We start from the raw sequence: 27,649 nt of genomic DNA on the forward strand, positions 1-27,649 counted from the left end.
TTTTGTAATACAAAGGTGAAAATATAACAAGGCCCTACTAAATGTGACATAGCATCAACTGAAATATTGTAGAACTGAGACCAATTTGTGTGCATACTGTGTAAATGAGCAACACTGCTCAAAGCACTAACACATTACAAGTCCCTACCAGGCTATTACCTACCAATCAAGAAAAATAGTCCTCGTGATCTAACATTCTTTTGGTGGATGGAGGCTTGCCATAAAAGGAGACTGTGCTTGTTGTAAGAGGTGACTAACGAGATCGGATCGTCAGCCTCGCTGACGTCATTGACACATGTCACCGGTTCCCCATTGCGCAGATCGATGCTCATGTTGTTGATCACTGGATTGTCTGGTTCAGACTCGATAATTTACAGACCGCCGCCATATAGCTGGAATATTGCTGAGTGCAGCGTAAAACTAAACTCACTCACTCAGTCAATTTTGGTGGATGGAGACATACCAAAACATGGTAAACTAGATCAAGAGCATAATTCTGAAACAACCTTGGATCAAGTGTGGGTCCTAACTAAACTGCAGTGAGAATGTGAATATTGGTTTTACACAGGAGCTGAGACTGAACATCTCCCTGGACATGTAGACAGTGTGAGACGCACTGCGGATAAAGTATGTATGCATCTGGGATGGCATGATGGGGCAACTTACCATAATACTGGTTCCGTGTCCGGCGTGGGGCACCTCCATAGTTGTGAGAGTCCTTAAACTTTGAATTGGTTGTGGCAGCGGCTGCAGGGTCCATGCCCGGCTGCAGCTGTGGGACCACATGATTCATCATACAAAGATGATACATGGTACAAAGACGATCAATGAATGGGGAATTACGAACAATATTTCTGATTCATAAGATAATGGTAGGTGCAAACCCATAAAGACACATTCAGTAGCACCACTGTAATTAGATACAAGTCACATATGAGAAGGTGTATGTTGATGCTGTAGACTGCATTATTCCAGCATTAAATGTCACTAGCCTGTGAGTGAGTGAGCATGGCTTAAGGTATATTCCAGCAATATTAGCAATCAGGGAACACCTGAAATGGGCTTTACATATTGTACCCATGTGAGGAATCAATCTCGGGTCTTTGGTGTAACAAGCAAATGCTTTAACCACTAGGATCCTTCATTGCCCCTGGTTTAATGTAATCCAAAGGCTTTACATATGGTATAAACTATACAACTATACCTGATTCTACAATCAGTTCCACTGTCTGTGACTTACCTTGGCATATGACAGCTTCTCAGTGAGGTTGTGAATGGGGACACCCCCATCTCTCATCTTCTTCTTGCCAAGTGTATCATTTTTTATTCTCTGAAGCTCATCCTGCATGGCCTGGTCCAAGAACTGAACATTACAAGAAAGGGAGGGAATAAGGTTTCTTGCCTATTAACGTACCACGAAAAAAAGTTTTGAGGAAAGTGGCAGTTGACAGAAATCTATTATTATTCCATATTCTGCAATTTGGTTCACATGTTGTTGTTTTTTTCTTTGAAAAGAAATCGTTTGCAATTTATGCAATAATTTATAAAAGTCTGTACCATGTTTTCCATAAATCACTGATTTGCATACTTTGAAACATGAGAGCATCTGTAGAATTAACAGAGTAACACAATCATTTCAAGTGATAAAATATTAGTGTTAGTTTTTGCCAAGCTACATGCAGTACATATCAGCATGATTAGTAGAGATGAGTTCAACTAGCCTGAGTTCCCCACTGCAGTTAAATGCAATAGTGATTCACATATTGCAATGCATGCCCCAAGAGTTATTAAATGCATTCTTTCTTTGACAGTCTTACATAATATATGACCACGTAAGGAGATTCCTATAAACCCCTTTAATTCTCCCAGCTATGATGCCCATAACAGACTGACTCCTGCATGTAGGCTAGGGCCAAGCTGAATCCTTTTTGAGGCTGTCTCAGTGTCTACAGACAATGAGAGGGCTATATGACGATGGTTTGGAAGTAATCAAGTCCGGACCAGACAATCCAGTGATTAACAGCATGAACATTGATCTATGCAACTGGGATACAGTAACACATTGTGTCAACCATGTCAGTAGCCTGACCATCTGCAGTGTTGTAAACTCCCAAAAATTTCAGTCAAGTAACTCTCAAATGTTACCAGACTTGTTGGAAAGTTGCTAGTCCAAAATTCTCTGGATTAAGAAAAATAATAAGAAGGTAAATAAGAGGAGGGAAACTGCTACTGTTTTCAAATCTGTTTCAGTCAGGGTTCTAGTCATTATACTCAAAGTCAGATTCATCAAATGCCATCAGACTTGCAACTTTTTAAAACTGACCCTCCGGTCGCAAATAGAAAAGACCGTACCGGACAGTCAGGCAGGCAGGAGTTTGCAACACTGTCAACTGATCGTGTTATGACAAAACAGCACTCCCAACACTGGCAGTCTCAGTACATTAATACAAACTCTGCCCCAATACATGACGTATTTGACCATTATGTAATGAATGAGGTGTCACTGTGAGGAGTATGGGATATTTGTGTGCATGTGTGCACACAAGATGATGGTGATGTAGGAAGATGGGTGCCTACTCATATAGCATTGAACTAAAAGCAAATACACAATATAAATACAGCTTTTTGCAATTGTTTGCAGAAATGTTTTTGTCATAACTGAACTATGACAACATCATATAAACCATTAAAAGAGATAACTGTAAATCCTGAAAGGAATGCCTCACATTAATGTAGGTGCCACCCTCTACTAGTACCATTGGAATTCAATAACACCATCTCATTTATAATCAACAAATGACAACACCTAGCCATCTAGTTCAATTCCACAACAGGATTAACTCTTCTCATGAAGTAAGGTACTGTCAATATTTGTTAGAAGCATGATATATGTGATTACTGGAAGCTCCAGCTGAGTACTTAACATGTCAATCATTTCACATATGTTCAGATAATACTAGCCTACAAAACTCACATTTACAGTTCTCTTGTCATGCTTACAGTGAGGGAGTATAGTGTTAAGCCACTTTAGCAGTATTCCAGCAATACCATGGCGCTGACACCAGAAATGGGCATCACACATTGTACCCATGTGGAGAGTCGGTTCTGGCTCTTCGGTGGGATGAGAAAATGAATTAACCACAAGGCTATCCCATCACCCGTCATGCTTATGGGACAAAAAGCACTATTAGAATGCATTAGAAATTGATAAGGGAAACAAGCATATACCTAAAACTCTAAATGCATCTGCAACTATAAACTACAAGTGCATCTACGCTACATGCAGTGAAACAAGCAGTCCAAAATAACAAAGCTGCAAATAGCCAATCACCAGTGTAACAAGCAACCTGCTGTGATGTACCTGGGTGCTGCTTCGTGATGTGCGTCGTCTCACCTTCTTCCTGTCCATGCGCGGACTGGCAGCGTTATTGCTGCCCTTCCCCCCACCTCCTCCCAGGGGGTAACCCCCTACACCACCTCCACCGGTGGGCTGGCCCTGCCCTGGGGCCTGAAGACTAATGGTAAAGGTATTGCTCTTTCCCCGTGGCGAAGACTCAAACTCATCTTCCTCCCCCATCCCTTGGGGGTCATGCTGGTGCACATCCATCACACTATCTCTCTTTTTCATATACCTCGAGTCACTCACTGTCCAATCCATCTTGTCATCATTTGATGACTGCATAGCACTTGATTCTTGTTGCCCTTGAGTTCGATTCTTAGAAGAATTTGCATTGACCTCCAAAAGGTTTCCATTACGAAAATCTTGAAACGTACTTTGATGGCGATTGTCAAACGTGGACTTCTTCGTTTCGGGGTATTTGCTACCCAGCTTGGGATCAGCATCCATTATGGTAATCTCTGTTCTGCTTACTGCTCGGTTCTGTTGCCGGGCACTGCCTCCCTCCCCACAGTCCTCATCCTCATCCTCCCCTTGTTGCTGACCTTTCATCTGACGCAGCACCACACTGGTTTTGTTGGTGGAGTTAGCAGTCGACTGGTTGCGCACCTGCTTCAAGAACTTCATGTCTCCTGTGGAAGAAGAGGTTCCTTGGATCACATAGCTCTTCTCCTCATCTGTGTCCATCTTCTCTGCTTCAAATACACGGTTCTCCTGCCCTGCCCCCGTGCCAGGACGGTTTGTATTCTTCATGTTCTCACTGTACAGACAAAGAATGTGTCATCAAACAGCAACAGTAATTTGCTATGGTTTCACCTCAAAACATTTTGATAAGAATGCAGTAAACAAGGTAATAAATCAAATTCCGCTGATGTATATGCATGATTGTGATGCTTCTTCTAACACTTCACTCAGCAATATTACAGCATGATGTGTGACATCAGTCTGTAAATAATCCTAAAATGTCCTTTGATTGACATCATGAGCAATCATGTGCACAAGTGGGACCTGATAAAATCCACCAACCAAGTCACTGAGTCTGACCACTTGATCCATCTGACAAAGGATGCATTGATTCAATTTGATTCATCGAGAATCAAATCTCACACCTTATTTCCAATGTTTGATAACCATTATCACTGCTCCAATTCAGTATTTGAATATATATTTCAACTGTTTCCAAACATCAAGAACGGAACCTTTAATCCAACTCAAGCAGCATCGAGTACTGATATATGGCAAAACATGACTGGATGACTGACACAGGCTAATTATCCAGTGAGCATTATCAAATCGAATCAAGGTCTGGGTGAATTGTTGCAGCCCTACATCTGAATGCCTCTTTCGACTAAGATAGGTTCTTTGGGATCTACTCTAATCATGTAATCCCCATTAGGCTCTGAATCTTACAAGTAGTTTTGGGTCACAATAGTGCTGCTTTGAGCTACAGGCAGCAATGTAAATGCACATTCATGTCTACCTATGAACCATGACTCTGGATCAAGCTGTGGATAACACATCACCATCTGATGAGGACTGTCTCAAAGCAGTCAGTTTTGCAAACCAGAAAGCAATATCAAAACATTACCCATACCATTGGTCAGTCAATGAACCAAAAATAACGCTGTCCTTTCAAAACATTTAAGCAATGTCTAATAAAACCTTACACCTAATAAAACCTTACACAACTACAGAGGATACATGGTTGACTAGCAAAAACCATTCTTACCTATTGATGTCATCAGCGATTTCCGTTTTCCGCTTCTTGTTTGAGGTATAATTTTTTATGGAGACATGATTGTTGCGATGCAGCAGCTGTTCTGTCACAAACGCTTCATGACGGAGACAATCTTCAATGGGACATCTGTCCAAGGGATCAAGCTGCAGTGTTCGCTAGAACACACAAGTAATATTTAAGGAAACCACAAAAATATCTGGAATACTGATAAGAAAGAGAGTAAATTTTAACTGACAGGTAACTGCTTAAATAAGCACTACCCAAACCCATCAATGTCCAAGGCTTGTAAACTTGATCTTTCCTATCAATATGTAAATCACATTTCTTGATTTGAATTTGTGTTGGACTGAGATGCTTACATATTTCTTGCAGAGAGCCGCCTAACACTTTTGCCTTATCATATTTGACAGTCATTGTGTGGAGTTACTTACTTGCATGAAGTCTATGAGCACACTGTTCAAGATTCCCATATACCGTTTGGTGAGTGTTTGGGGACTTGCTACAGCTGGAAACTACAAACACAAATGATAACATTATCATAAATACAGACCTTATCATTTCATAATAACAACTTCTGCAATCAAAAAGCATATTACACCTTAGATTCAGTAGCACAAAGTTTGTTCATTTCAAATTGCATTGACCCGATTTAGTTGCTTCTGACTGCAAACAATAAAGTGGACTACTATTCTATCCTGGCTCTGCAAGGGGCGTGACCACATAAAGAGATTTACATTTATGTTGCACATCATTTTGGGGTACATCTTCAGTTAAAGCTTATATTACTCTAAAGATTCTACTGTGAATCTCCCATCTTGGTCAGAGAGACATTCTGTTCCTACCTTGAGTCCTGAGAATCTGGGGTTCTTGTAGAACATGTTCATCTGGTCAGGCGGCAGAGGCCCAATGACCTTCTGAATGACAAACAGCTGGTCTATCTCACTCTCCCCAGGGAATAGAGGCTGACCATCACTCAGCTCCCCCAGGATACAGCCAATAGCCCAGATGTCCACTGCCTTGCCATATGCAGCCCTGAAATGTAGACATTGATGTTCTGTATAGAGCATAGATGGTCTCAGATACCTGCATACATAGATCGAACTAACAGCATACATGTTCTACATAAAGCATAACATCTGTATAGAACATAGGAGTCCTGCATTGAGCAGATATCTTTCAATAGTTCAAATATTTGTTTTGAGCATAGATGCCCCACTTTCAAATATAGATATCCCACAAAGAGCCTAAGTATCCTACATGGATCTGCCTGGAGCATAGATGTCCTGCATAAAGAACAGATGTATTGCATAGAGCACCTGTCTCCTGAAGGATGTGTGTATCCAGAACTGGGACTTGTTTCATGAAGCAACCCCTAACTAAGGTCATCTCCCATTCTTTAACACTGGACTAAAGTTACCTATATGACTTACGATCACCTCAGTGCTTTGTGAAAGGTGGCCCTCACCTTAAAGAGATGTATGAGTGCCTGAGTAATTTTTATAATTCTTAAGATAACCAGATATGATAGACAGAAGATGTGAATAAACAGCAGGTCACTTGCAAGAGACGGGACTCATCTGCTATGAGACATTCTATATAGATCATTGACGTACCCAAGCAGTAGTTCCGGCGACCGGTACCAGCGTGTGGCCACGTAGTCTGTATACAAGCCACTGGTGCCACCAGTAATAGTGCGGGCAAACCCTGAAACACAAACATTCATACTAGGGCTGCAACAATTCTGTTTGATTCATCAATCGAATCTGAAACCTTAGTTTCAAGTTTTGATAATGATTTTTGCTATTTCAGTTCGAAATCTGAACATCTATTTAAATTATTTCCACACGGACAGAACCTAATTTGAAACAGTTTCAAGAACAGAAATAAGGCAAAACATGAATTGTGATGCCAGACTAATTATCCAATAAGAATTGCCATCAGTAGACAGTGCCAAGTTGATAATGGATTTCTTGCTAAAAAAAACTCAACTATGAGAGTTAAATGAAATCTGAAGTTTTCACTTGTATGAAGAATCAGAAATAATCAAAAAAAGGGTCCAATAAAAAAATCAAATCAAACCAAGGTCTGTGTGAATGGTTGCAGCTTTGATTCATACTGCCACTTGTCACATATGTGTAGGCTATGGTGTTTTCTTCACTGAACTAAAAACTGACATTTTCATGTTAATTTCATATTTAGACAACTGAATTTAGAGCTTGTAATAACAAGTTCAGTCATTTGACTAATGCATGAAAATAGCTTGTTAAACTCCAGTTTCTCGGGCAGTTTGTCTTAACATAAGAAAGACCTAACTCTAACTGCCTCTCTAACAAACTTTGGGGGAGTAATCATTTTCTCAGGGGAAATTTAGCCAAATGATGTACTGAGGAAATTAAACATTTTGTTGTAGGCAGTGTGCAAAATACTTTCCAAGTTCTATGCCTGAAAGTTACTAGCCCACAAAATATTTCACTTGCCCGAAATTTGAACTCAGGAACTAAGCCAAAGACTACAAAAATCGATTAGAAAAAGATAGTGTTGGCATAACACAGGTTTCATAATTAAGCTGCTAATATGATGAACGTTTCTATCAGGCCATAATTTTGAATGATATAAAAGTATATTCTAACTTAACAAGTTGGAGAGAGTGATAGAGAGTGCACTCTATCTAATTCGGACAGGCTTGGCCAAGCAGACATCTTGTTTGGTCCGGATATTAAGCTATGTTTTTATGTTTAACTACCTTTTCAAACGGACACTTTGGTCTGAAATAATGAGAATCCGAGATACAGAGCTTTTTCATTATGACAAGAAAGAAGTGTTATGTCAGAACTGTAAGTTCAGTCGGATTTATACAGTAATCCAAGAAAGACAGAGTCCAAGTTGGACAGAGTGCACTGTATGGCCTCATGAAAATTCAACAGCCAGTTAACCAGTGACTGTAGAGATTTTTTCTGACCCAAATGTAGTTTAACTAGCCACTGACTAGCAGACCAGTGGCCATTTTGCACACTGGTTGTGGAGATTTCATTGCAATTCATTTGACAACATTTGATAAATTCAACACAGGATTTTCAAGGGATACCCCCATTATTATATGCATATTATTCAGGTAAAAACTGGTGTATTCACACAAACCTCATTTTCCCTCAATCTGATGTTTCTACCATGTTTGCTGTTGTCAGTGAAAAACAATATATTAATATCCATTACATCATTTTTCTTGAAAACTAGCTCTAGAACTAGCTCATACTTACCAAAGTCACACAACTTGAGGACATCATTTTTGCCTATTAAGAGGTTTTCTGGTTTGATATCTGCAATTAAATGAGGGAATAATGTTCTTGAGCTGCTCTTAAAAAAACATTAGCAGTTATGAGTAGCTATACAACATGATTTGTTCACATAACAGAGAACTGATCATAAATAATATTGTCTGATAGCTAAGTTTCTACTGATAGCAGATCACTTTTCCTTTTGAAAATAAAATCATGAATAAATATTTTAGAGGCTAATAAAGTGTCAAATTTTCTGGGTCCAGGTTTGGATCGATTTTGTAAATGTAAACTATGTGCAATATCACTCCAAGTATGACAGAACCCTATGGGAGCTTTGACATCTGTCATACACACACCTTACCAGTCAGTTACACCTCACTATTTAAACAAATATGAGAAGAGTTTTAGATATTTTATTCCTGTTACCATGGAATACTAGGAATTAATAAACTGTATGTTGCTAGATACCTCTAGTCACGCTAAGTGGATGTGTGGCAAATGTTACCAAACATTTATACAATGTCTAACGTTATTCTCATCAGTTTGTGCCAATATTACCACCTGATGATACCATACAAATGTTGCAAATAATACAAAATATCTAACCACCGATCTGCTTCTTATTTCTAGTTTCTGAACCATGTTTGTACGTCATACGCAAACAGATCTGCAATAACACAGCAAGGCACGCCAGAAATTGGATTCATACACTGTACCCATGGAGGGAATTGAACCCAAGTCTTTGGTGCGATAAGCAAATGCTTTAACCTCTTGGCTACCCCCACCACCCCTTCATTTACAGCGACATTCTTTGCTAACCAAATATATTATATATTGTACCTTTGGAATATCACCACACAACGTGCTGCTAAAACTGAAAGGACACTATATTTCCTCCATGGATTATGTCCAATTACAAATTCCAAATCAGTAAGGTCTGAACTTACAACTACATGTAGCCAATATTAGCTCCAAATCAATTTCCTCACACTCCAGTATCAATCAACATCAGAAACATCTCCACTGGTGTATATCAACCACATATCAACTTAATTCTTCATGACTTAAACACCACACGATTAATCTGTCCCACATCACAAATACCCAATAAAACACCCCAGAGAACAGTCCACTGGCTCGACTCTTTCATCACGACAAATATCCCCTTGATTGTATGCTTGGAAAGGCTCCAATTAATCTAACATGAAACACTCTGACTTAACAACTAACTCCTTGGTCAAGACAGAATCTGCTAACACACTTCTACAAGCTAAGCTTGTATTGGGTATTAAGTAATAGACATTGCTTGCGGTTACTTGACCTCACGATACACTAACAATGCCATTGTATAGCCAAACAACTTGGCCTCGTTTGGCTTCTTTTCAGCTCTGTGCAAAAACAAGCGACAGTGATTGACGAGATACGGATCACATTGAACAGCCCAAGTACATTGAAGGTGACGGTGTTTCACATACATCGTATGTATATAAGATTGGGCTAGGAAATGTTGAATGCTAGAGGCAGTGTTAGACTTACCAGCAGAGCCCATAAAGCATATGTATTGATTTCCTCAACTAAGAATTACTTCTATGTCAGCTCACTCAAAAAGAAAACCTACTTATCCCATCTGATATGGCCATGCTATTTTTATTTTAACATTACTGATGACACAGTTGGCATTTTCAGAATTAAGGAAAGAAATTTAAACCAATTAAAACAAAAAAAATAATACAAAGTAAAATAAAAAAATAACAGCATATAGTTTCAATTATATATTTAAAAATATAAGCATATGATAGTTTGAGAAAAAATATTTTAACATTAAATTTTTAATTTTTCAATTCACACAATACAACAAAACTGCATGCTTTAAAGTGACGTCAGTGTATGCTTCAGTTACCTCTATGTATAATTTCATTGGAGTGGCACCACTGGATGGCATTGCACAGTTGGTAGATATAGCTCCGCACTTTCTCCAGCGGAACTCCGTTGGGCATCTCCTCCAACAACTCCAACATGTTCTGTAACACAGAGCACATTGTACATGATTGCTTGGTTGTATACAAATACAAATCTCCTCCAACATCATTACCCTTGTCTGTCGCCTTCCATCTACATGATACTCAAGGGGAATCACATTCATCATGCAAATACACCTACAAAGGAAATCACTAATAACACTAACTCTAGCATCAGGGAGTCACGTTGGGTTATGCCACAATGACAAAGCATCACAGCAACATGAACAACAGCACAACACAAACAACATAACTAATTCCATCTGGACATTTTGTCAACAGAAATTAAAACAATTGATCCAGTAGGGTATGACGGGAACCAGTCAACTACATAGCCTTAACCGCCGAACTTCATTTCAAAAGTCAGTGTTGATTGCCTTGATTCTACTACTAGAACTAGCCTGCATTTGTATCTCTGCTTCATTTTCACCAAATTCAATATTAGGTCAACATATGGACAGGGGGCAGTCACGTGATCGTACATGATGAAACATCCTACCAGACTTGGAACTATCTGCAGTGAAACTGTTATTAGTAAAATGTGAAATAAACACAATTTTGCTGGTGTGGAGATAGTAAAACAAGAAGACAAAGTCATCAATATCCCCTGCAATGGCAAAATATCCTTCATGAATATGTTTACAAGTAATGATTATGTCAAATGTTTGGGTGAACATATACAAAAGTGGAAGGAGAGTAATGAAAGGTTCTGTTTCTGAACGGAGCACAACCAGAAAATTCAGTCTCAGTCAAACTTGTTGCCATGGAAATGCCAAAATATTTTATTCAGAAATCCAAACTACCAAAAGGCAACAGTGCAGCACCAAACCAAGCTATGTACCAAGTTTGGTGAAGAAATAGGAAACTGTTGTAAACTTCTGCTAACACTACCACTAATTTCAGTTAAAGTCAAACATGTTGCCATGGAAATGCCAAAAATATGCAATTCAGAAATCCAAAACTATCAAAAGGCACTCGTACACCACCAGATCTATCTATGTACCAAGTTTGGTGAAGAAATATTTAATGGTTTTAGAGTTCTGCTCCAGAACAGAGCACCATCACCAATTTCAGTCGAAATCAAACTTGTTGCCATGGAAATGCCAAATATATTTAATACAGAAATCCAAGACTATCAAAAGGTATCAGTACACCAGTAGACCAAGCTATGTACCAAGCTTGTTGAAGAAATAGAGAACGGTTTTAGACTTCTGCTCCGGAAAAGAGCACTACCACCAATTTCAGTCGAAGTCAATCATGTTGCCATGGAAATGCCAAAATACTTTCTTCAGAAATCCAAAACTACCAAAAGGCACCTGTACACCACCAGTCTAATCTATGCGTCAAGTTTAGTGAAATTTTGAATGGTTTTAGGGTACTGCCATAAATCTTGCTTGTTTTATACATTCCACTTCGCAATGCCCTTCAAAAGATTTTACCATAATGAAGACAGCGATGCTGTTACATATAATTAATGAACTAATGGCCTAACAAAAATTTTTACTGTGAAAAGTCCACATATTATTCTATGATGAACATAAATAATGCCAAGAGAAATTTCTGTCAGTGTAGACTTGTTTCAGGACAGATTTTTTTCTGACCGACAAATTTCACTATGTTCTTACATGTACAACAGATCTGATTTCTACCACCACACAGTACGCAATATACAATGCCTACTGAACCATGGGGCAACCATTATCAGCATATTATATTCTTCACTTCCTACTACAGACAATGGTGTCACATTCCAGGTGACTACCAACAGATCAGGAGCCTTTTGTACAATGATCTAGAGACACTAAACCAATGATCATAGCCCAACCCACCCATAACGCATGTCCTGACAAGCCAACTGCTTGCATACCACACACCTCAGAGACTACTGATTATTATTCAAGTAAAGCAAGCCAGCTCGCAGCATGTTCACCAAAACCCTGATCCTTTCACCTCTACTGCAGTTTGATTAATGGGAGGTAAATCAAATAGCTAATAATAGTCAGGTATTGTGGTACAGTATGGAATGCACAGGAAGGACACAATGTGGGTATTCCTGACAATGATTAATACCAACTTCAACTGCATGGGTGACCAAGCACACACAACAGAAGGCCCTGTTACCCACATCTGTGTTAAAGCAAGAATCCGTTAGACTTGCACTGGTAGATGGGTTCACTGACATAATATGGGACTCAATATCTGCTCACAACCTCTCACAGACTCAAGTCATTTGTGCTACTGTTTATTCATATTTTTCTCAGATTGTTGACTTTCTATGATACTGCTGTCATCACATATATTACATATGTATCTCACCGACATTGGTTCAATATTGACTCAGTTACTAGCTTAAGGTAATAACACGTTCCACAGATCAACACTAACTCTGAATGGGAAAATGCTATATGCTAATACAGATAAAGAGTGAGTGAGTGAGTGAGTGAGTGAGTGAGTGAGTGAGTGAGTGAGTGAGTGAGTGAGTGAGTGAGTGAGTGAGTGAGTGAGTGAGTGAGTGAGTGAGTGAGGAAATATCATGGCAGGGAACACTGGTGACCTCATTGTAACCTTGTAGGGAATCAAATCTGGATCCTCGGCATGATGAGCAATCACTTTACCCACTAGCCTACTTCACAGATGACGAAATGAACTACACATTGCAGTTTATTTAGCACAGATACACGTTAAACAACAAAATTTACCTTTCTGGGATAGTTATGTTACAGTCATGGTGCAGGATGACTGTACCAAACTGATTCTGATCAGTGTTTCAGTTATAACATGGTGTCAGCTGGACATGTGAGGACAAGGAGTCTCTATGAAGGTCTTTGACATTTACCACTCTGATGGAATCTATAGTCACGCAATAATGTGTGTACTTTTACTGCCCTAATTACACAAGGTGTACGCTTAAAGCACTAACATTATTACCCGGTCAATGGATCAAAAAGCATTACAACCCAAGCCCCCTATGAGGTGCTAGAAGGTTAACAGTCATATGACCATCGCATCCCACTGGGTACCCATTCCTTGTTGGGAGAACATGGGTAATTTTTAACAAAGTTTCTTGCCTAAGGTGAGACCACATGTATTATATGTGTTTTGTTCTGGGACAGGACTAAATGCCTAGAAATTCTCAGGGGACAAGCTGCCACACATGCCCACCCATCTAAGGACCAGCATTACTTCCACTGAGCTGTGATCTGTGCTCTATACTCTTTGTATAAGACTGCACATGACCACAAAGAACCACATGCAACCACACAGGACTGCACACGACTGCAAACCATTTCCCTCACACATCATGGATGCAACTCAATATTAGGTGACCATCCATGTTCCAAGGCCATCTTAAATAGTCTACTTTCTGAGACAAATGTTGCAACAAGCAGACCCCTAATTAATGGCTTCAGTTAAGTGAGTGTCATGATTGTCAATACCATCGTAAACTGCTATGCTTCAACATAACATTTGTAGTGCAATGACAGTTTGTGGGGCAGTGCTTGGGTCCCAATCTACAAAGCATTTGTAGCATTAGGTGACTGAGTGGATGAGCTTAGTTTTACGCCACACTAAGCAATATTCCAGCTATATGATGATGGTCTGGACTACACAATCCAGTGATAAACAGTTTGAACATTGATCTACACAAATGGGATATGATGACATGTGTCAACAAAGTCAGTGAGCCTGACCATCTACTCCCATAAGTTGCCTTTTATGACAAACATGGATTACTGAAGATCAATTCTAGCCCGGATCTTCACAGGTCCACCTGCCTTTGAAATGCATATGGGCCTATTCTTCTCATAAATGATAAGGGAAAATGATGGAGGCAAAGGGTATGGTATCAGACTTAAAATTTTGTCTGCAAGACTGTGGCAATCAAGTAATAAATCTCATTAGATACTACTTCCCCACATGTTAATGTGTTGTTTGGGCAACAAGTAGACTGTATTTCAGTCAATACATGATCATGGTACTCACCCTTTCCACATATTCAAAGACTAAGTACAGCTTTCCCTTGCGTCGGAATGCTTCCCTGAGCTCTACAATATTCTCCTGCTTCAACGTGCGGAGCATTTTCAGCTCACGCAAAGTTGTTCGTTTCACATCCTCGTTCTCTGGAATAGAAGAGAAACGTACACAATCACTTGTGGAAGAATGTCAGATTCACACGTACCATCAAGATTAATTTAATAGTTGCTATAAAATACCATTCCTGAAAAACTGAAGTTTGAGCCAATTCTGCAGAATGGAAAAAGGAAAGCAGAGTGACACAATATTAAAAGACAGGTTTATTAACAACCGATTATAAATGTTTTTGGCTGTCCACAGATACATTAAATATAATAAATCAGAGTGTGACACCTTTGATGATACTGGGGTAACAAAAGCTGATGTATCATGAAACAAAGCAGGAAACTTAATGTGACAGCTACAACACAGATGATATAACATACTAATAAAGCCATAATTGGAAATATTAATATTTCAACCTGCAGTACAACAGTTATATTGAAACTTGATGTGACACTGAATTATACTGAGTAGCTACTTGAATTTTGTTCCCTTCAATTATGACATGTAACATAACAGCTAAACAGTTTGCTAGCTTGTCTGTTCACCAATATCTTCTTCCTGATCAGCAAACTTGACCTTAGAGGTTGAAGTGATGTAGAAATCACTTGAGTTTCATGACGATTGCTAATATTAAAGTTATGGCGTACACAAGCTTTATGAACATGAGATCCCAGTTAATGGTTTAGTTATTACCCTAAAACCAGCTCAGGAAAGTTTTGCATTTTTATCACTTTCTTTCTTGCATCTCAGCAAAGGGTCAAATACACTTTTCTTTGATTCCAACAAAAAAAAAACAACTTTTACATGAATCCTTTTCATATCCTTTGTATGGAATCCTGCTAATAAATCTGACTGACTATAAGTCCAGGAATCAACAATTATACCTGTACATTAAATAATGAATTACTAACACCCTATTTGGGCAATAATTCAAAATCTATTTCTTTATTAGGACCTCCTACCTAGTGACAGCATTGATTAAAGCATCCCCTCCACAACACCAGTCAACCTAACAGAATGACCTCTCTTAGCTTTACCTAACCCTAAATATCAATAACAAATAATTATTGATACCAACATCAAACCAACAGGCAAACAGTATCAAAGTAATCGATTTTCACTCAGCTTTCTCAAGCAAACACCAAAGTCTGATCTGACAAAAGCCAATCGGAAACAGTCATATCTGACAGGCAACAGAACTCAGCAACTGGATTGCAATGGTCACCGCCTGTGACTGTGTTATCACCAATCGATGGTCTGTCGCCCTATTCAGATAGATGTTTTATTGATCGCTAGATGGCTAAATAACTTACACCAAACGTAGACTTGCAAATCGGGGTGACAAGGGCTTGCAATTATTCCCAACAACATATATCACATGGGGACAGACCATTACAGGAGTCGACCGGCCATCTATCTCAATTATTCCACTTCAAACATTTTGTTTCTGAAGTGGCTGTGGCTGTTTAGATTAGTTTCATGTTCAGACAACGCTGAACAATGCATTGTTTATTTACCTGGCAACATATCATTACCAATTACACCCCTGCTTAAACATGAACCAATATTTTTTATATCCATCATGAAAACAAAGCAAACAAAAAAAATCAGTAATGAAAAATTGAACAGTTTATTGACACTTTGAACGTGCATAATTAGCAATTACGACAAACTGGGTACTAGGTTTAGGGTGTCTAGTTGTTGTAGAGCACGCAATCCAAAAGTTATATATGGAACGCAGAACACACTTTGTGTTCCATTCAAATGTGTGAAGACACACACACTAGGCAATGCTACAAACCTCGTGAATATCAGTACACCAAGCCTTGACTTTGTATGAATATTGCCACACAATCTTTGGCCGGAATACTGACACTTACTACACTTACAGAGACTTTGTATGAATATTGCCACACAATCTTTGGCCGGAATACTGACACTTACAACACTTAGAGAGACTTTCATGGGGGGACTACTTCTTGAGATTCTTTGAGTTTTAGCACTGTCAGGTAGGTGATCAGGATTGTTTGGGTAATATACAAAATGATCATCTTATCTTGAGCAAAGCAGATTCACTAACCTTATAGTCCTTGAAGTAGTTAATTGAAATATTCTTTGGTACTGAGTGCAGTCTGCCTTACACTGGTTTGAAAGGTAAACGAACATGGTTTTCCCGTCAATGTACTGCTATATGAATTTCGACGTCATTTTTAACAATATTTCAGGTATATATCTCAGTCACATCATCATCATCATAGCATGTATGAGATATGAGAAAACCCTAGAATGATGCAGTACATATCATAGGAAAATACATTTCATGGTGTCAAAACTACAAGCTTTTGGAAGGTGATTGTGGGATTTGAACCTTCAACTATTGATTTCTGGCACACTATGTTTTATGGCACTATACATGACAGGGTGATGCCTGTTAGCCACCAGTTTGTCTGGTCCAGGCTTGATTATTTACAGACCAATGTTATATAGCTGAATTTGTGCTGATTGTGATGCTAAACAATTCACAAACAAAAACAAAACACGCTGGTGGTTTAAGACAAGGTAGTGTATTGGGTCCAATCTTGTTCTCCTTTATTGTTTGTTAATGAGTGCTTCTCTCTGCAATATTATCCCTAAAGTCCATGAATAATCAAATCTGGACCAGACAATCCAATGCCTGGCATTAGCAACAACAGTGCATGAATTTGGGGCAAACTGATGTGTCATTAATCAAGTCACTAGGGTACATTAGATAAGGTCATGTCTAAACAAAACCAGAAATATGCTAAAAATGCACATTATGTAATTTTGCATATAGCTTATAGCAACGTTTAGCTAAAATATATCTACATATCTAGCAAACTGTAAATTTAAGCAGTGAACATCCACTGTATTTTCTCTTTTTAGATACCTTAAAGAGGTTCAATACATGTATATTCTACACAAATCATAGAATATTGATCACAATCATGGCCGTATAATGAACTCCAACTGTCAGTTCATACAACTGGGCACTTCATCATATCCTATTCTACCCATATCAATAACATATCAAAAGCACTCTTTTATTTATATCCAACACAACCAAAAAATCCATACATGTATATCGATATCTGTCAATGCGACATAATACGTCATGACAGCTGTCAGTCACAAGCACACAAAGCCATCTGATTTCAACCACAGACACTCTCAGTAGAGGATCTGTTTGTTCACTACTCAACCACCAACCGATCAAGTAGAACAATTTTGTCTCCGCTGATGAGCAACACAGATATGAAAATCCCCTCATCGGTGTCAAATTGGCTAACATTATTGCGCTCACCTGCACACCTAACAAGACATTCAAACGGGAGAGCAAAAACTCAACACTGCACTGCCCATTGTTACTACAAGTAGGAAGAGAGGGTCAACATCATTTTCTGGTTAAATATTTTCTTATGACACCTCTATACAGAGGGATTATTACAGCTGTACAGTTTGTTTGTTGTTTGTCATGCCTCTGTAAATACACCTGCATGACTTTCACAATCCCTTTCACAAACATGTCAATCATAACTCTTATTAATCTGCAGTTGAATTCAATATTTGTAAAGTGTGTCTACTCACTTGCATAGGGGATAAAGATCAGGGAAATGTCAATGTGGGTTTATGTATGTATATAAACAAATCATACTTGGTTTGTAAACTGAGTTTTGGGGGCTGCTGTTAGAGACAGGGCGTGACTGGATTTAAATATTGTATCACTTGAGCCATGTTACAAATGATATGTGACTGTTGTTACATCTATACCATGAGGTCCCTGTTCTGTTTGTATGGATACCAGCTTATGTATGGATACCAGCTTATGTAAGGATACCAGCTTATAATGTATCATTATGGTTTAACTTTTTATACGCTCTAGTACAGTATAAGAAACTGTACCGAAATGTCGCATCATAATAACTAAAGAAGTTGTTATACATAAATTACTATACTTTTCCATGAGGTCCTTGTTAACAAATTGTGGAAAGGCCCAAATTCATCTGCTTAAGCGTTCATAACAGATTGAACACCTTTTGATGCAAGCACACTAGTTATTATGATCTCATGCCAATCTGTCTTACATTCATTAAAATCACTGAAATATATCTGTGGAATCTTTAAAATCTTGCCTCGAGCAAGTCTTGTTTGACTGTAAATCACTGAGCTATCATTCATATTGCCCAAATATGTTCTTTACCACTGGCAGCTGTATGACATAATACATAATTCATTGACTACAGTTTGTTGCTTTAACAGAAGGCATGCTACTCACTAAGCAATCCATCAAGTGCTGCTGCCACCTGTGGTAATGTGTGGTCAGGATTGGACTAGGAAGGAATGTTGCAGAGTTTTATTGTCACATGGAATGTGTTACAGTGCCGTTACAGACCACCTGTCAATCACAGGTATTAAACATATCAGACTGCACACCTTTCAAGCTCAGGAAACATTTGACATGTTGGGCAATGTCGTATTGAGTTCTTGCTTTTTTAATTCAAATATCTCTACATGTTGAAGTTGAAAGTGTTTTCTTGACTTTATTATATCATGCAACTGTCATCTTTTCGTATTTATGATCTGTGAAGGTCTGGTAGCCCATGCTTGTCATAAAGGTGTCTAACGGGATCGGGAAGTCAGACTCACTTACTTGTTTGGTACATGTCATTATCTAGCCTCATGTAAGTATGTTGAGTTTTGATTGGTCCACGTGACTCTGATAAAATACCATGTACATCCATCACGATCCGCGAGCGGGAGTATAAAAGTTGTGCACTCCCACTACGAAAGTCATATCACCCCGCTATGCCTCGGTGATGACGCAAAGTGAGAAAAGCGTGCATCGACAAGCCTTTAGTAACGCGCGGTGCATTGAGGTCAAACAGTGGCATCTCACGTATATAAACACAAGTCAGTTCGATGCGTGTTGTTTTGTTTTGATTTAGTGAAAACATTCAGCTAGATAAGAATGAAGATTTTATGAATATCAACTTCTTTATGAGAGAACACAACGTTTCGGAGTTAATGCTTACTCCTTCATCAGGTGATGAAATGCATTATCACATTGTGTCGAGGGAAATACAGGGCTTTATCAGTCCCTCAGAGCCGGAGGGTCGGGGAATACAACCTTACGATGGACTGATAAAACTCTGTATTTCCCTCGACATGATGTGATAACTTATATTGTATCCCAAATGGCATCTATGTCCATTATTTACAGACCGCTGCTATATAGCTGGAATATTACTGAGTGTGGCGTAAAACAAAACTCCTTTACCTACTTTGTTCATATATTTATGAACTTTACTTTTAATAAGATCCAAACATGCTAAGTATAGAAAATTGTTCATTTTTTTTATGTGCAGTTGTTGTATTCACATACATAGATTTAGTCTTCAATAATTAAGATGGGTCAGTTTAGTGTTGGGAGAGGTCAAGGTCTTGGTATTACAGTTAGAATAAATTGGTTTTGAATTTAGCATTGCAAGCAATAACACCTGAAAAAGCAAAGGACTCTTGCCACACATACCTTCACTGTCTTTAAATTTCTTAATGGCAACCATTTCCCCATTTTCCTGCAAACAAAAAAAGAACAATATGAACACTCAGGTTAAGAATGAAGGAGAAGAACATGATGCATCATATTTATGTTTCATGCATTGTACAGGATTACAAATACTTGTAATGCTGAGTGTAAACTCCTGCCCAATATGCATGAAAACCTTAAGACTCTAAGAAGTATAAACATGTATAGACATAAACATGTATAAATATAAATGAAACACTTTTTTAAAAAAGAAAAGAAAAAAATAACTGACTGAGGTGTGTCAGTAAGATAATAGCAACTGCTGTTTGTTGCTGCTCTGATTACTGTTGGTAAACAACAGCATGGAGGCGGAATACAAGGGTCTATTGTGATGACAACAATCTGTACAGATGAAAGATGGTTAACCATGAAATATTGATATCCGTGTAGAAGTAAGAGAACCATGAGATAGGGTTCAGTGGGTAGGCAGTACAATATCAGTAGGCGTGACATTTATCCAGCAAAGGGGATGAATATGATGGAAGAATGTAACACTAATCAACAGGGCAAACAATCCCATTTGATTCAATACTTCTTCCCCAACACAAACTCATTGTCATTTTATCAGGGTCTGTGTTACATATTTATGTGGATATGAATGATTAGTGATAACAGTAAACATCAGAATATATGTGGGTTGTGGTCTAACATAGACTGTGGACCTGGAAAATCTCAAACACTCAGGCATGTGTTGGATATACCTATATCAGAGTGAGATATACTCATGTCAACATGGGATATACTCATGCTAGGTTTTTATATTCTAATGACAGAATGGGGTGTATCCATGTCACAGTGGGACATACTTACATAAGGACGTGATATATTTGTACTTACATCAGAATGAGATATATATGTACTTACATCAGAATGGGATATAACTTGTACTTACATCAGAATGGGATATACTTGTACTTACATCAGAATGGGATATACTTGTACTTACATCAGAATGGGATATATTTACTTACATTAATGGGATATATTTGTACTTACATCAGAATGGGATATATTTGTACTTACATCAGAATGGGATACATTTGTACTTACATCAGAATGGGATATATTTACTTACATTAGAATGGGATATATTTGCATCAAAGTGGGATATACTCATGTCAGGGGGGGATATACTTGTGTCAGAGTGCGATATACTCATGTATGTGGGATATATTCATGAAAGATAGAGATATATCCATGTCAAGGAGAGATATATTCATGTAAGAGAGGGATATATGTATCTCAGAGACATACGTTGACTGTTTTAGGATCATTTCAGTGTGTTGATTAAAACACACAAATGGACCAATACAGTTTCTGTCTATGTGATGTGCAATGCCTCTCAAAGTTATTTTCACAGGTACAATAATGCACATTTTCCAGCTGACACCATTCTTGAGAAAAGCAAATAACCACTCGCATAAATATTTTCGAACAAATACATCTCAAGACAGCAACATCATGCATGACAAGATGGTATTGTGACTGTTGCCACGTCTACAACACATGCCAGGCAGGTACAACATTGATGGTTTCGAAGAGAACACTCAACTGCCTTACACAGTTAGCCACTCAGACAAAGGGCGGTCCTCATAATGTCAAGCACATCCATAACATATGCAATGTCCAGGTGCCTAGGCATGCTGGTATGTAGTGTTTACAGACAACCCCATATACCACTCAACTTGATGCAGATTGTCTTGAACATGTTCAAGAGGGGCACAGCAGATTATATACCATGCATTACTGTCAGCTTAATTCAAATACAACAGAACAAGGACTGTGTTTTTGTTTAAGCTTGTGAAAGAAATAATTACCCAATACGTTTGAATTCAAATCTGATCACAGTTTTTGAAACAACTGTGATAAAATCTTGACTAATGATTCAGAATCAGATGTTACCATGGTTACAGTTAAGAGTTTTCTTATGTCCTAACTCGGAAGCTATCGTGACCATCATCTTCCCATTTTAATTGAATACCATCCCCAAAACATGATGTTTGCATTTCATACTGGCCTAAACACACCTCAGATGTGATTTACCTTCACAGGAAGTCACACATAAATCTAACTACTCAGTAGTTCACTGTCAGTATAAGGTTACATCATTACTTGCTCAATTTTCCAAAGACGCTCTCTGAACATGTTGAATTCACAATGTAACAATAGTTAGACACTCTTCCTGTTCAAAAGGTAATTGTAACATATTACATTTAAAAGTAACTCAATACTAAAAACTAACCAAACTACAAATGGATGACAGTAGAGCTTATCTGTCAGCTTTGGTCCAATAAGCATGACTAAACTGACATGATCCAGAAAATAAGTGTTTTCAAACTGACATGATCCAGTACCTGAATACAAATAAATTGACATTATCCAAGACTTGAAACTGACATGATCCACTACTTGAATACCACTAAACTCACAAGATCCAGGACTTGAATGTGATTAAACTGACATGATCCAGTTCTTGAATTTGTCTACACTGACATGATCCAGTACTTTAATATGACTAAACTGACATGATCCAGTACTTTAATATGACTAAACTGACATGATACAGTACTTTAATATTACTAAACTGACATGATTCAGTGCTTGAATACCATTAAACTAACACCATCCAGTACTTGAAAATGACTAAACTGACATAATCCAGAACATAAGTGTGGTTAAACTGACATGATCCAGTTATTGAATTCAACTAAACTGACAATATCTTGTACTTGAATACAACTAAACTGACATGTTCCATTACTTGAATACAACTAATATGACATGACCCAGTGCTTGAATACAACTAAACCGAACAGATCCAGTGCTTGAATACGACTAAACTCATATGATTCAGTACTTGAATACGTGACTAATCTGACATGATCCGATGCTTGAATATGACTAAACTGATAGGATTCAGTACTTAAATCCGACTAAACTGACATGATCAAGTACTTACGAAAAACTAAACTAACATGATCTTGTACTTAAGTATAAACATAGAGACAAGATACAGTACATAAGTATGATTAAACTGATATAATAAACTACATAAATATAACTAAACAGATATGATACAAGTCATTTGTTTCTTGTTCAATGCCTCACTCAACAATTTTCTAGGTATGGACTCAAATGATAAACTGTACTCTTATTAATACATAAATGTAGAGGATAGCAGGTGATACTTTATCCAACTAGAGTCTAGACCATCACATCTCCCAATACCAAGGTATTATATTCTTAAAGGTTACTAAACTTCAACAATATATTACCGACAGTATTACCAGAAACCAACTCCATGAAGTCTCTAGAATTTCTCATACAGAAACAATCAAATAACAATAACCCATCCAGCAATGCCACAGCTATGAACAGTGAAGAAAACTACAAGGAAACTTAAAGGTCACATGCAACGTAAAACACAACTTTGCAGATTCTGGTACCTTTCGGTATGCACTTACCGAAACAAATCATAAAAAATGCCAATTCAACCTATAAAGTTGGAAAAAAGTGATGAAAAAAAAGCCTGTGAAATCGGAGTTCAAACATTTCACTAAATTATGTAATTAGGCAGGTACGATAAACATGACTTGTTTTTATGTCTGTGGGTTGCAAACAAACTACATTCATTTTCTTCGGATGATTGGATCTGACGGAAACTGGCGCAAACTCTTGTCAGTTTCAAGTCCTGCCTTGTACTTACGAATGACAGATTCCAGCCATGCAGTAGTTTACCATCTCTACTGAGATGATTTTTTATTGGATCATTGGATCGAGCGCAAATTCAGAGAACATGTATTTTCAAAACGTAACAACTCTATATACATTCTTCATGGATAACAACTTCTCTTAGTGTATACATATGATTTTGTTTGACAACAGTATGTGAATCCATACTGAAACGCCGCATCAAGTACACAAAAAAGATGTTGTTATCCATAAAGAATTGTACTTTCTTGTGACTCGCCATACTTCTAAAATGCCCATCAAACAGATCATCTTTCTGTACACACAATGAACCCTCAGCATATCAGCAAATGAACCAGCCAATCGGAAGCCGTCGTTACACTCGAATGCACATCCACCCGCTATGACTGGGTTCGGTCTCCCAAGAGCTTCGTTTCGGGGGAAGTAAGGCGAAGTACAAAATATTGCACTTTTAAATCGCGATTGTACGCTTATAATTTTGTTTATTTGTTTTTTTAAAAGCAGCAATGTATATTACATGTCATAAATAAGTGATAAATGTGTTTTAATTATGTTTGATTTTTTGGTTGCATGTGACCTTTAATGTTCCTGACAGATATGAATCAACAACTCTAACAAAATATTTTACATGCTATCTGCACCACATCTCAACCTTTCCTGTGTTTAATAATGCAGGTTAATGTTGATCTTCCAATCCTGGTTTTCTAACAGTTTTTAAGTCCTCGGATTACACAAGAGAAGCTGTGAAGCTAGCCTTACGTCAGCTACACCCTGACTTGCACCTCTGCACTATGTATTTATTTGCTGCATTATTAAGTAGCTTGAATATACGCAGGCTGCAGAGTCTACTGATGTTTCCACAACAATGGGGCACCAACACAGGCCATTAGGTGACGCCCTCCCAACAGATTAATTGCCTCTAGATTGGAGATTGATTTCTACACTAACTAGAGGAGGAACAAAGTCCCCCCACACTGTCGATGACGTCATATCAACATGCTACTGTTTGAAATGAGGAGAATCAGACGGAGTTAAGGTGTATATCTCAATATTATCACAATCAGTACTTGGCTGAATAGTGTGAAAGTATGATATAATGCTGTATAGAAAGAGTGGTACTGCACCCACTATAAAAGGATCAATTCTCTGCTGTCTTAAGGCCATCATACTTTCTGCCTTAGAAAACAAAGATGGGTCACTTATGGGACATATCTGTCCTGTATCTGCCATAGATGAAAGAAACATAAGAACTCAAAAAAAATAAATAAATAAATAAATAAAAATAAAAAATAAAGCTGTAAGGCAGCTTTACCAATGAAGTAAAGGCAAAAAGTGTAAGAAGTAAGGAGAAGGGAGATTTGGAAAAAAATGGGCTTAGTAAGGTGTGAGTATACACCACATGTATCAATATTCTAGCTATACAGTGGCAGTCTGTAAATAAGTGCATCTGTCAGTTTTAACTTTTTTAGCTTGTAGCATGTAAAAATTAAAATTAATTAAAAATAGTTAGCAAAATCCCTCATCTGGTAGAATCATTCTTTCACAATTACCCATTAGTCCCTCCCTCCTGGTCCCATTAGAACTCTGTTAGGTCTCCTGACCCTCTTTCCACTCACCCACCACCTGTTCATTAGTGGTTAATAGGGTTAAATTCTAGGGTTCTGCATTTTCATAAAATCTTCAAAGGTATCTGTCTGCAGTCTACTTCTCCAGTCAAGTGGACATCTTTAATTTTAAAATGACGGCTAATTGATGAATGTATGTGGTTTCACTACAACATACCAGACAGCAAGTTGTTGCTGTTGTGCTTGTAGCTTGCAAGTAGCAATCTAGGATTTTAAATAGCAACTTTGGTACCTCAAAGCATTAATTCTGAAACCTGTCTGAACCAAACAATCCAATGATCAACAGCATGAACGTCAATCAACGTAATTGGGATGTGATGAACATCAACATAGTCAGTCTGCCTGACCACCTGATCCTGCTAGACCAAATGGTGTCAAGAAATGGGAATCAGGGAGGGTGAGAGCAGTGCAGACTAGAGGGTGTCTGTGTAGTAGCACAGAGAGAACTGGAGCAACAGCAAGCTTGAAGTGTCTGAACTATGGGGCCAGTAAGGGTGTTACGAATGAGTATAAGACAGGGTGTCAAAGCAATTCACACAGAATAGTCTGAGCTATGGAGATGATAGAGGGTGATAGGATGAGGACCTGGGAAGGATGAGACACAATACAGACAAACTATACACACCTTATGTCGGCATTTCAAGACCACACCGTAGGCACCTGAAAGTATACAAAAAAGAATACTGATGCCATTCTGAAATAAGAGATGACAAAACACATGGTTCAATACCATAGTTTACATCTCCTTCTCTGACTTCCACTATTTAAGTCTTGATCATTAAAGTACTATCTGATATATTAGGACCAAAGGATATCTGGACATGTTGTGAAATTACAATAAAATGTAGACTGTTTCCATTAAATTCAAAATTAAAAAATTTCAATGGTAACCATAAGTAAAAGACAACTTACCTTCACCTACAACCCCCAATATTTCGTATTTGTTCATCACATAGCAGTGTTTTTCAGGATGCATCCATTCACAAGACAGACCACCTTAGATGTTCTGTAACAAAAACATACATCTGAGCTTACCTATATATACTACAGGTGATGTCAGAGCGTCTAAAGTATATCCTAAATATCACAAATCAAGCAAACTGTAAATATGCCTCATTTTTAAGAAAGATAATCATATGATTCACAGTCATCGCAAGGGCTGTGTTTTCATGAGTAGAGATTTGTTATTTGGCTTAACTGAATTATGTCTGCTGAGCATGAAGCATGTGAAGCGTGATGCCTTCTGTACTTAACAGAGGCAACAGAATGAATGAGTTGGCGTTTTGTACATAGATTTGATCACTGTTCCAGATAAAACATAGTGTGTCAGTTTGATGTGGGAGCAAGTGATGCATGGCCCAAATGGTTGAGCTTCTGGTGATATCCTCGAATTAGTGTGTAGCAGACAAAAACCAAGAACCTTAGTCTTGACCATACCTTGGGCCTAATTTCACAAAGCTATCTTTGTTACAGTATAGGAAGTATGACAAACCTTGGCGAGGACTAAATCTGGACCATGAGTTGGAACATAATAAGACAATAATCTAGACGATGACCTGGGTGAGGATGATATTCTGGTTTAGGATGATAATCTGGACTATAACCCGGGTTAACAATTGGAGGTTTCTTGCACACATAAGAAAACTGAAGCTCACTGATAGATAATACAACCACTCACGTCTATGGTTATTAAAAATATACTGACAATGTGAAGATTATCTGGAAACTTTGTTTCAAAGACTTTGTTTCAAAGTAATTTTTAAAACCAAATCTGTCACATTCTTATCTAATCAAGATCAACATGAAAATTATTTCCTCAATTTCAGATACCATATTAATCAGATTGGCTGGTGTGTTTTTCAGTACATCTTAATGTTTTGTCGCAAACACCCCACTGATTGAAAAACACCAAAAGTCTGACAAAAATGTCTTCCAGTTTTCACTTAAACCGTAGCCATTCTCAACAAACAAATTTGGATTGATCTCAACCTGCCTGGGCCACTGTGCACTCTACTGCGTACAATCATGACCTCTGAACCCTATATTAACATCAGAGTATATTACCCATGAAGGTGAAATCCACCAAAGGCAAAACCATAGAACAAATAATCAGGTGACAAGCTTATCTGGCACAAAGGAGGCACACAAGCAGGTTAGGATAAGTACGATATGAAGAGAAAACCCCTTGCCGCCCTGA

General features: G+C 38.1%; 1 protein-coding gene across 2 annotated transcripts in view; it reads right to left on the reverse strand.

Moving 5' to 3' along the window:
* The window catches only part of LOC137274229 (cyclin-dependent kinase-like 3), a 42,778-nt gene that overhangs the window by 7,558 nt on the left and 7,571 nt on the right, over positions 1-27,649 (reverse strand). For both annotated transcript variants that reach the window (XM_067807293.1, XM_067807294.1), the window contains exons 2-14: positions 26,365-26,458; positions 26,078-26,112; positions 20,060-20,105; positions 14,416-14,552; positions 10,314-10,434; positions 8,393-8,452; positions 6,749-6,839; positions 5,978-6,167; positions 5,567-5,647; positions 5,127-5,290; positions 3,362-4,157; positions 1,241-1,363; positions 667-772 (exon numbers count right to left, since the gene is read on the reverse strand). In XM_067807293.1, the coding sequence (XP_067663394.1) occupies positions 667-772; positions 1,241-1,363; positions 3,362-4,157; positions 5,127-5,290; positions 5,567-5,647; positions 5,978-6,167; positions 6,749-6,839; positions 8,393-8,452; positions 10,314-10,434; positions 14,416-14,552; positions 20,060-20,105; positions 26,078-26,112; positions 26,365-26,428 (2,014 nt within the window). In that variant the 5' untranslated portion in view covers positions 26,429-26,458. The remainder of the gene's footprint in view (positions 1-666; positions 773-1,240; positions 1,364-3,361; positions 4,158-5,126; positions 5,291-5,566; positions 5,648-5,977; positions 6,168-6,748; positions 6,840-8,392; positions 8,453-10,313; positions 10,435-14,415; positions 14,553-20,059; positions 20,106-26,077; positions 26,113-26,364; positions 26,459-27,649) is intronic.

This window comes from Haliotis asinina, chromosome 2 (genome assembly GCF_037392515.1).
Source record: "Haliotis asinina isolate JCU_RB_2024 chromosome 2, JCU_Hal_asi_v2, whole genome shotgun sequence".
In the NCBI taxonomy this organism is placed as follows: domain Eukaryota; kingdom Metazoa; phylum Mollusca; class Gastropoda; order Lepetellida; family Haliotidae; genus Haliotis; species Haliotis asinina.